Below are 11,991 nucleotides of genomic sequence, written 5' to 3'. Positions count from 1 at the left end.
ATAACTTGCGAGGACGGCCATGCTTACCAAACAGAAGTGACCTGCAAAATAATTGAGCATATTGTTCATGGTTTCAGGGTCAGAGTGGGGATGTGTGCTTGCCAAGCTTGCAGGCACGGTTGGGACCCAGGCAGTAAAGTCCCTTTGTAGTAATGAGGAACTTGTGCCAGTGATGACAGATGAGGTTTAACAGGGTAAAACCCTACTAACCTCACCGTGAGCTCCAAATGACCTGCCAGCCGGTTCACCTCACTGAGCAGCGACACAGTTTGGAGGTCCTGTGAGCATCCCAAAGCACTGGTTGTGCAGGATGTGCTGTTTAAAATATTTATTGTGGATCATCGCTTGATAAGTGTTAAGTTGTTGTCGTGTTGCTTTTAGATTTCTTTCAATGTGAATAATGGTGGGTGATGTACAACTTAGAGTCCAACAGTGTTTTCTGCACACAGGAGAGCAACGGAATGAAGAAAACAAACTTCCAACACTTTGGGGATCAGACTTTTAATTGGACTTAAATTCACATAAATAACATTGGTTCATATATATTTTGTATATTATACAACTTTATATAATATATATTTCCCCCTATGATTTACATTCCTCTCTGGCTAAAATTACCTCTGTTATATCTATGGAAACAGAAAGCATTGCATGAAGGCAAAATTGCTCTTTTTGTGCTGTTTATCAAGGTTCAAATGCCAAAAGGAGAGGAGCGTATTTCTGTTCGAGTTGTAAAAAAACAAAACAAAACAAAAAAAAATAAAGTTTCCCAAGTTACACAAACCAGAAAAGCAAAAAGGAGAATCTATTGCATTGTCTCTAGGGTATTACACTGCACTACAAGGAGTGGGTAGCTATTGAAAATCATTCACCGGTATATATTTATCTGTATTGACTTGTGACACAAAGAAAAGAGCACTGCAAACAGTCGGATATGCACGGCAATGAATGTTTCGTTTCAATGATCCTGTCGTGTCTTTTTTTTCTCCACTGTTAGAAAAAAAAAAAAAAGGACGGTGGGAGGATATGTTTGACTTTCGAAGAAGCATGAAGAAAAGAAAAGAAAAAAATCTATGAATCTGCGGCGAGGTCACGTAATCATGCAGTGACCCGGCCGAGCGGATGGCACAGATGAGTTGAGCCTGTCGGTCCAGATCATAAATCAACACATGAGCGTGTTGAGCGTGTGACCAACGTCGTTTAACAAAAGGGTTGCAAGTCAGGTGACATTCAAAAATAAAACATAATCTAACATGGGAGGTCCAGCGATGTTAGTTCAGATCAGTGGATCATCTTTATCGATTCAAACCATAACGGCTCAATCATTAATGATTGTACCGTCTGAATGCTAAAAGGTTACTCTGTGCTGTATCATGTCAGTTCTTCACTTTGTTACCTTATATTAAAAAAAATAATAATCTAAATTGGTGCGTTTGAAGAAAACATGTTGGAAAATCATTAGATGTCACGTCACGATCAACCAGCACAATCAATCATGGTAGCGAGTTAATGGGTATGAGATTTAAAGTTTTCCATGCCTAGCCTGTCTTACACTGACTTTTTTAACACCCTATCACAAGCGCTCTCTATCTACTTTACCTGCCACGGAGTCTCTTAAATATACATAAACTCTAATATGTATTCGATTGTCTGGATCAGCGCCGCAAGTCGAATATCAAACGAGAGAGAAAGTTTCGCCTCCGCTCGGCATTCAAATCCAAACAAAATACGAACAATGGCATGTTCGCGTCGTTCTCTCAATAGTGATGGAGGACAAAAGAAGGAGAAAATAAAAGATTTGAGGTCACGTTTGTCAGAGACAAATGTTGAGGTGAGTCAGGTGAAATGGTGAACTCTAACGATTTACTGAACTGTGGAATCCTACAATGTATCATGCAATTATCACGACAAAGCCAACCTAACCGGAGCACGTGGTGTGTTGGAGTGTGTGCATGTGTGTGTGTGTGCGCGTGTGTGTGAACAAATCACAGAGGAAAACACAATCATGCCATGACATTTGACACTGCGACAAACAGCAACTTTAAGTGTGTAGTTCCTCCTTCCCTGAAGTGAACTTTTCTTTCTTTTTTTTGTTTTGTTTTTTTAAATAAACCTTTTTTGCTCATCATCATATTACTGTGATAAAATCTCCTGAAACATCATCATATTCATTTCCCTTTTCTAAAGATGATCATTTCACCATATGCTACTGAAAGGCGCAATGGAGCGGGAGCCTGTGCTCAAAGCACAAAAAGGAGTAAAACCTGAAAAAAACAACAAAAAAAACAACAACTTTACAGCAGGGACTTATTGCAAAGTGCTTGGAGTCATCAGACAGTGTGCGAATAAGCACAGAGTTAACAGTGTTTTACTGCAAAGCATGTTTTTCACAATAAACTTAGTTACCATCGTCGATGACTGACTATAAAATATTCTGTAAATATGAGTGAGAAAATAAGTTAACACAACCAGTAGTAGTGCTAGTTGCTGCTTACCCTCCCTATTACAACCCTGCCACCCAGCTCCATCTACTTTTAATACTCATAGAGGGGAAATAGTATTAATCCAAAAGTGCATTATGAATATGTTGCAATTAATAATAAAAGTAAAACATCTTTTTTTTTTTGTCATAAATAACACATATCCTTCTTGTATTCAATAAATCTCTTATTATACAAGTTGAGTAGTCACATGATACAGCTCTACCTCCTGTGATCTTGTTAAAAGAGTAACAGGGAGCAACGTTAAAATCTCCCGAAACCTGGAAGCTCTGTTCCCACAATACAAACAAGGACCGATGGGTCGAACGAGAAGGAAGATCAAGCAAAAACTTTGGCTCTGACGACTTACAGCCACTGAAGGTACTACACATGAACAGGGACGGCAGAGTGCAGCTCAAAACCCGTCGTCTCCTTGACGTAACGTGAGTGACGTTTGTCAAACTCGGCAGAGATAAGTCGAAGGAGATGAGATGATCACTGCCAGGGAATCTGTGTGATGTTCTGCATTATCAAATCTGAATCTGAACCTCAGACTATATCAGCATAATGTATATAATGTAAGTATTGTGTTGAAGTGCAGAAATATGGGGAGGCATTGTTCTGAAACAATAATTTGCATGATTTGATGCAACGCTGTGGCACAGTATGAGTCCTTTCCAGTGAAAGTACCAAAAAAATGATATGGCTACGCTTTATCTCAGATGTGAAATGCAGCCAACCACAAAACTGCTAAACTTTGTTGCACACAGTGAGTTTACAGATTATTTAAGGTGGAATGCGAGCATGGAAAATGAAGTTACAATACTTGAAGTACAATGGAATAAGATTCAGCTGTTTTTTTTTTTTTTTTTTGCATGATCCATCTTTAACTTGCACTTGTGGTTTGCCCCTCAAACTGTGTTTGCAGAAAGAGATTGACAGAAGAGTTCCTGTGCCCAGGCAGCGAGAGAATCACGCTTGCATTTAATGTAGTGCAGCCTGAGGGACTAAAGATCGTCAGCATCCAGTGTTGACTTTCTGAATGGTCTCGTACGGGAATTTTTACAGATTTTTTTTGGCGACATTATAGACTGAGGGTGGAAACTGTTGCAACTCTATGTTGAATGACATTTTTCTGAAATGGTTCTGCAATTTTCAGATGCAGTTTGTCACACGTTGGTGAACTTCTGCTCATAATTGCAACTCGGAGGCTGAACGTCTCTGAAATGCTCCTTTTATGCCAGTCATGTTAGTAACTGGCTGCGAATGAGACCAATACGTTGTCAAACGCCTCAACAATTATTTTGGATTTGAGCAAGTTACTTTTCCTGCCTTTCGTGACCGTCTTTCAACTTTTTCGAGATATGTCGTAGCCATAAAATTTAAATATTCATTCGTTTATTAGTACAGTGTCACAACCTTTAGGTAATTAGGGTTGAAGATCATCATTCATTCTTCCACATATTGCTGAATATTCTGTTATTTTAGTTTTGATCTGCCCATGAGGGGAATGAGTCAATCCCACTGTTCACATGTCGTACCATCGAAACTTTAAATGGCTGATCTGTTCTTTACCTCGGTCTTCTGCCTCGAGTCAAACCAGAAAAAAACAACAACTGAGAAAGGAAGACCTTAAATGGTCGTGAAAACCAGGAGTCCAGCCCCACAATGACAGACCAAATCTCTTTATGTCAGTGACTCCAGGGCATCAGATGATTATATATATATATATATATTTATATATATTTTTTTCACGTTTGCAGTCAATAGACCTTGTTCTATTCACTCATGGTTTTGGAAAAAAAGGCTACAGACAAACAGGACTGACATTTATCCAAACCGGTATGCATAATTCCAACACTTTCTAAATTCATAAGAAAGCAACTTCTTCACTCATGAAGATAAGGGCGGCACTCGGTCGCGCCGCCATCGTCTTTCAGCTCCCGAAAAAACAAAAAACAAAATCAGTCCCAGAAGCAGTCAGTGGCAGGTCTTCATCCCGGTCAGGTACGGCGATTCCTGCCGACACAGGCCCATCTGCTGCTGCTGCTGCTCTTGGAGATCTGACACACCGTCGACAAAATCGGGGACCGGTAGCCCTGAGAGTATCATGACCGACTTGTTCCAGATCATGAACGTGGGTACGACGGGGAGGAGGAAGGAGATTTCGAAGGTGTGAATGTGCTGCGAATTCATGGCGTCATGAAAGGACAGCGAGTTGTTGTCGTAGTCCAGCAGGACGCCCAGCCGCCTCAGCTGCAGACTCGCCTCCACCAGCATCTCCTTACCATCGTGGCGCACCATAAAGTTGTTGTTGCAGCGAGAGAACACCCATGAGGACGAGTTCTTGCCGCTCCATTCATTTTTCGGGGCTGATTTGTAAGCCACGCCGATGGCATACCTGCAGGGAAGGAACATTTTGGAACACATTAGTGATCTGAAACTAGTGTCCTCCTTAATGACTTGCACAGTTAAGCTACCTCATGCTGAGGACACACAAGAAAGGCACAGGCCCTTTGGGTCTTTCCTGCTTGAAGAGGTCTTCTTCACAGCCAATTAGCGAAAAGAATATAATTAGATAAGAGTATAAAGTGTGTGTGTATGAGGGTGTGTGTGCGTGTGTGTGTGTGTGTGTGGGGGGGTCGGTGTTTGCATAACAGCCTAGATTTAAACTCCCAAAAGAAAGATATTTCAGTTTACCACGTCTCCTTGCAGGCTTATATAAGGCACTTGTGTACATCTGTGTTTCTTACCACGTGGATGCTCCGAGCAGCACCTCCCAGTAGTGGCAGCCGCTGTCAATAAAGACGTTACCAGCAGATCCATAGGAGCCCGTGCCGCTGAAACGCTCCGGGGTGTGGCTCTTCTTCAGCGAGCTCTCGTCCTTCTCCATGGTCAGACAGTCATTGGACAGACGGAGCTTCTTGTGGGCTGTCTTTGGGTCCAGTTTGAAGGGTTGACCTAGAAAGAAAGAAAAAAAAAAAAAGACACAAATGAATGCCTCTGTAATAATATCGTTACCAACATGAGATAATAAGCATGTCGACAACAAAGGCTTCATGGTGAAGCACAAAAAATAGTTTTGAGTTCGGTTTTATTAATGAACTCGGTAAATTGTGCTCAACTTTTTGGAATAAGAAAAGTTTGCTGTGGGAAAAAAAAAAGTATGAAATGAAGAGCAGTGGGAGACGTTGGAGATGAGACGCACAGATGTTCAGAGTTAGTAAAAGTACTCACATTGTTAATATAAGAAGTACACATATCAATAAGATTAGGTAAGAGCAGCAATCCAACTTAATTAGCTGAGTAAAAGTAAAAAAGTAGTTCTAAAATATATTCAAGTACGAAAGTAAAAAGTAAAATCTATTATTTTGGACTACATTCTTAAAGTATCCTCATCCTTTTTGTAGTATTGGAGTGGGTTTTTACAAACAATTACAGGCCTACCTTTTTTTTATTTAATTTTTTTAGGTATGAATATCACAGTTTTTACACAAACTATGTGTGCTTCTTTCTCTTTACTATCCTGTTGTACCACTGCAAATTTCTCCACATGCGAGATAAATAAAGGGATATCTTATCTTATCTTAAATGACTGCTTTTAAAGTGCAAAACAACTCTTCTACTGTTTTTCAGTCAGGATTTAAATCCAAACACGGCACTGAAGCTGCACTAAATAAAGTGCGATATTTATGGGAGCGATGACACGTGTAGTGTGAACACCTGAGGACTGTCGACACGCTCACTTCTTTCAAATCAGTCCTTAAACTAGTATTTGCTCAGGCTTTCGTATAAACAATAAATTCCACCTATTTTATGCCTTTCTTATGTACTTTGTCTGAATTTATTTTGGCTCTTTCTAGTTTTATTGCATAACTGCGTGCTCTGTAAAGCACAGGGAATTGCTTTGCATCTGAATGGCGCTATATAGTAAATAACCTTAACTTTCTTACTGCCACTACTCCTACAACCACTATTATTAATATGAATATGAAATAAAGGAAAATTCCATGACAAAGTTTCCTTGTTTATGTTGCATATCAATTTAAGTTATTTCCAGGACGAACACCTCCATATTTTTCAGACAAATGCGGTGCTGTCCACTATTAAATGTAATTGAAAAGCACTTGGTAAACCTGCTCCGTAACCACTGATATGAAATGATGTTGACAGTTGATCTGAGGTCTCGACTATCTCCTGGGGGGGAAAACTTTTAGCTGTTAAACACGCCTCTCTGTTCAGCGGCTCGTCCTTAACTGTGTCTGTCTGCCATTTTGGCTTTATTCTCAGGTGGAAATTTTTTTTTAATAAAAAAGACAGGAGATAGCACGAGATCAAAGAGCTGAGAATAGGAATAAAAAATTTGAGTAAGATTTTAACTTGGAGCAGCGGCAAGAGAAGAAAATAAATAGAGAGTGGGGTGAGGAGTGTTCGCAGAGAACTCACAGGGAGAGACAGAAAAGGAGAATGTTTGAAAATACAAGGGCGCGAGACGGAACTTCAAAGCCTCATACAGCCTTTGGTGAAAACATTTCATAACAGCAGAGGAAGCCACGCGGCATTTTTCCTCTGTGCCTCCAATCACACAGACTTGGAAATTAGCTGAAGGAAATAGCCTTCACTTCCACCACAGTAGGTAGCAGTTGGGGCTATTCAGCGGAAATGCTACTATCCGACTGCAACAATTCAGTTTGCAATGACACCAGTAATTTGGGTGTAATGGGTGGAAAATTGAGAGGGCAAAACTAGGTGAGTGGCAGAAAGAGACGAGCTAAAGAGAGAGTAGGGAAGGAGAAGTTGAGGGGATAATATGAGGCTGAAGATTCAGCATTGGAACCTTTCTCTGCCTCTCAATGTCCACGTGTGTGTGTGTGTGTGTGTGTGTGTGTGTGTGTGTGTGTGTGTGTGTGGAGGCTTCATGGAAGTCAGCCACATCCCTTCCAGACCTGACATTTAACTCTGACACCTCTCATCTCATCTCTCAGCCTCCCTGAGCCTCCCATGGCTTAATGAGCGACACAATGAGGACCCCGACTCCTCCTCCCCTCTCTCTATCTGCCCTTCCCTTCATCTCTCTTCCCTCATTCTTTCATTCTCATCCTCTCTATCCTCTCGCCACTCTCACACACTTCCCTCAAATAATCTGTGTGGTGAGTGTGTGTTACTGCGTGTGGATATGAGACGACGAGGCCAATGTGCTGCTGGCAGCCAATTACATTAATGCGCTCCCTTCTTTGAACTGCTTATCGCTGCCAGCGCAGCCATTTCCAAACACTGGGGCTCTGTCATGCCTTTCCAGGGGATGACTCCTGAGAGCCCGGGCTGGGCCCGGGGTTGGGGAAGGGGAGACACACGTGATGGTAGAGGACAAGCAGACATACACAAACACACATACACATACACACACAGCTTCAATTACAGCCCCAAATGCAGACATACAGTACAATAAATTGCCAAGTACCAATGTTTGGCATCTATGCCGGTACGGCTCTTCTAAAAAGAGGAAGTAGGGCAGACGGCGTTTGTGTTTAACATGTGGCTACTTGGTATGTGAGAACTGGTGTGTACGCACAGTACCTGAGCCTAGTGGGGCACGACAACTATTGAAGTGGGTAAAATGGCTTGTGTAGTAAAATGATCCACTTCTTTATCCAACCAAGGGTCCTGAAGGTGAAGGCGGGTGAATTCAGAGTACAACCCTGGACCGGTCGCCAGTCTATCAATCTCACATACAATTTAACAACAACAATTCACCTAATACCCTGTGATGGACTGAGGACTTGTCCAGGGTTTATACTGCTCTCGCCCATCGTAAGCTGGGATCAGCTCCAGCGCCCCGCGACCCGAGACAGGATAAGCGGTATAGAAGATGGATGAATGAAATTCATCATATACACACGTCTTTAGACTGCGGGAGGACACTCCAAAACCTATACACAACCAGGGAGAACGTGCAAACTCCATCCATAAAGGCTCGGATTCAAACTGGGGATTTTCCTCTCTGTGAGGTGAGACTGCTAATCCCTACTAATCTGTTCAGTCAATTACAGTTGCACATTTTCACACAACCCGACATAAATCCAGGTCTCTGATCATTAAACGCGTTCTTCATGCTCCGTTTTAAAGAACCTGTGAGCAGCACGGCACATTTCCACAAGTACGCCACTCAAATCTGCAGGTACTTCAGATCAATCTCAGTAATTTCATTACATAAGGTCCTTCAGTAGTACTTACCCTAACTGTGATGAAGGATTTTCAATTTTGAGGTATTTTTCTTTTATTCCAGAAACATATAAGAGTAATTCTTCTGCCACTGAGGCTCCCTGGTGTTTTAGATCCGCTATAAAATGAACAGACCTGAGGTCACAGTGAATATACTGGACTGGTGTTTGCTAGGAGCACTCAGAGAACGTGCCAAATGTGATTTCTTGTGGAGCGCTACGCTGTCGGCCTAAAGGAGAAAAGAAGGCATGTGTGGAGCTCCATATTACTGAAAAAAAAAAAAAAAGAAGAAAAAGAATCCAATGTAGAAAAATAAATGTTTACATCTAAGAAAGTTGAGACTCCCTTTCATATCGGCTGTCTCGGGAAATAACACATAAAGTTCACATGAAGTTGACCGTAAAACTGTGTTGATGCTAATTGCTCCCAAAGAGTATCACCACGATAAACACACACATCCAGTTTGCTGTCAGTTCTGATCAAACACACAGTAAAGCGACTGAAACAGCATGTCCTACACAAAAGATTTTTTTTTTGGGGGGGGTTACCGTGATGAGTCGGCGTTCACTCTGCAGTAATACAGTAGTAATTAAAGATATTTCATAGTGCCTGCGGAGACGATAACTGCTCTCTGTTTGCTGCCTCGAAGATGCACGTTGTTAAAGACTTGGAGGTCTTTAATGGAGACTTGTAAAACACTGAAGGAAAAAACTGCATTAAGAATAAAAAGAGAAATAAAAGAGGCTGCTGTTGGGGTTGGGGGGGTGGGGGGTGGGTGGTGGCTTTTATAAGGTGTAATTTTATCCCAACTTCATTCTGCTGGGTTCTTGTTGAAATACTAGCAATGGGACAGCATCTGGGTAATTGACTTTTCTTCAATTCAGTCAATTTTGCTCTGGCTTCTGCGTTTTCCTGGCTCACTTTTTCTTGCAGAGGGATAGACTGAGCTGCCTCTGTAATGAGGGGGATAGAAAGAAAAAGATCCATTTTACTGCATAACCAAACAATTACAGCAGTAGGAGCGGCGGCACCGGGGACACTCTGCTCTCTTGACACACCCTCAGTTCGAACACAATCTTCTATCTTTTCACTGCTTTCTCAATCTCTACTGAACATGCAAAGGCACCGCATGTCATTAAAATGCACAGCGGCACGCCATCGTGGCCTCTGATTGTGTGATTCATATGTAATGTGGTGTGTTACCCAACAGTGCTGACGACTTTCATTCCACTGACATGCAGATCTATTCAGCTGACATCAAAAATGCATCAATCACGGAACATGACCGAGGACAGTCGATGGCACAATGGGAATGTGGAGTGCTCATCAAAACTACCTGACTTGTATTGCTTCTTGCCTTTTGTGCCTTCTTCAAAAATCTTTTTACAGATCTCTGGCAAAAAAACTGAAAAAAATAAAAAATAAAAATCCATGTGTAGTGAAAAGCAAAGACAAACAGCGGTTTTTGATCTCCCTCAGCTTCACCCTTTAATGAACTAGGGAGAGTCTTCAGAGACCAGTGCTAGAAAAAATAATTTCAAGTGAAGCTTCTGGGTCTACTTAGAATTTCACTGTGATTAAGAGGCCATTTTTGGAAAAGGAAGTTTCTCTTGACGGTTCGTTAGAGTAAAAGCATGTGAAAGACTTTTTTTCCTCTACAAGAGCCGCTGTTCAGGGCTCTTAGTTCCGTGCGTAAAACAGATTCATTCATTTAAACAAAGCTACAGTCTCAGTAATTTAGGTCATCTCCTCTTGAGTTAAAAAAAAAAAAAAAGAAGCTCATTAATGCGCTGCAATGCAGGGACACATACACGACATAACAAAGCAGATCTGAAAGAGCTGCTGATCGATATCAAGCTTTCCTTGGTGTGGTACTGAGCTTTCAGCTGTCACATTCAGTGTGTTGCTTGTCATGGGAGAGAAAAAAAATCCCAGCCTAACAGCTTTTTAACCCATCTGAAGCCAACAATTTACCTCCCTTCCCTTGCTGACATTTTCTCAGTGGACTGAATAGAAGGTGGTGGTTTGAGCCAGCAAATGTGAAACAACAGTATTTGTAAAGACTAAAAGAATCACATAACAAAACTTCAGGAATCCACTGCCTTTATTGACTTTCATTACTAAATATCAGGTTTAAAACGGTATGAAGAAGCATCCCATTGATTTCTAAGTGAAGTATGACACCAATAAATGTGCTACAGAATTCATTACAGCTTGTGACAGACTCAGGGAATTTAAACGCCAGATAAACTTCATCCCACAACCGGTGTGCCCCACACTCAAAGTTAACCCTACACTAGTTCTTAACAAATATCATTTACATTTATTGGTAGACTGTTTTAAATGGTCATTCGGTGCATTGACATGTAGGACTAAAGAAGCTTGAAGCCTCTGTGTTGCTCTTTTGTAGTTTTGAACACTTATGAAGATTTCTCATCTCATATATCGAGCCCCCCAAAATTAAAACCATTTTCTTGTTGGTTTTAGTGATATAATCAGGGTTTCTTGCGCAAATAAAAATCTGATTGTCATTTTGACCTTTTCAGTTTTTTACAGGGGAAATGTGTATACTGTTTTTATACACGGTTATTATAATATATGTGTGAATGGTCTTGTAATTTTTAAGGATTTCAGGTGAAGTGAACTTTTGAAAGTTTCAAGTTTATCTACAAATATTCATTAAAGTTGTTTTAAGGTGCATGGCAGGTAGGATATTGGTAATTTAGGCTGTCTCAGAGTATCAGGTAATCTTCTTCATGTAAGCCAAGGAACACTCAATGTTTGTGGGTGTGCCGCCTCTTTTTGACAAAAAAAAACAAAACTGTATTTTTTGGCTCTGGATGGAATGTCAGCTTTCTTGTCGCATGCAGCAGAAATTAAACCCAGCACGTTGTTAATTAGTCTTACCGTAAGCATTAAACAATGAAATGGAAATGATACATCTAAAGTCACTGAGGCTTTGGCAGCAAAATTCACTACACACTGAGATTGTACATAATCTAGATATCCAACGGAAAAAGTACCGTTGTTGTATCAATTTATCTAAATGAAGGAATATCCATTATGTTGCAGTACATCTTCATGTATCTACATCAGAACTTTTTGCACAGCTGCCCAGATTGTAGATCACTTTAAAACCCATCTCTTTTACGCCAGTTAAATTAGACATGCTGGTTTTTCACGGTTCACAACTCAGCAAGTTTTATTTGGTCTTATAAGTTCATTTTATCGTGTTGTATTGTTACTAAGTGAAACACAGCTAGTTTTATACTGTTCATTTGAGCTGTGT

The 11,991-nt window shown here is 40.9% G+C and overlaps 1 protein-coding gene across 1 annotated transcript in view; it reads right to left on the bottom strand.

The window, feature by feature from the left end:
- Positions 1 to 494: 494 nt before the first annotated feature.
- The window catches only part of mid2 (midline 2), a 92,931-nt gene continuing 81,434 nt past the window's right edge, over positions 495 to 11,991 (bottom strand). The window contains exons 10-11 of the mRNA XM_080465623.1: positions 5,234 to 5,441; positions 495 to 4,881 (exon numbers count right to left, since the gene is read on the bottom strand). Of these exons, the coding sequence (XP_080321749.1) occupies positions 4,461 to 4,881; positions 5,234 to 5,441 (629 nt within the window). The 3' untranslated portion in view covers positions 495 to 4,460. The remainder of the gene's footprint in view (positions 4,882 to 5,233; positions 5,442 to 11,991) is intronic.

This window comes from Lipophrys pholis, assembly GCF_963383615.2.
Source record: "Lipophrys pholis genome assembly, chromosome: 6".
Taxonomy (NCBI): domain Eukaryota; kingdom Metazoa; phylum Chordata; class Actinopteri; order Blenniiformes; family Blenniidae; genus Lipophrys; species Lipophrys pholis.
Note: the sequence above shows the minus strand (reverse complement) of the source record. Positions and strands in the feature narration are given on the sequence as shown.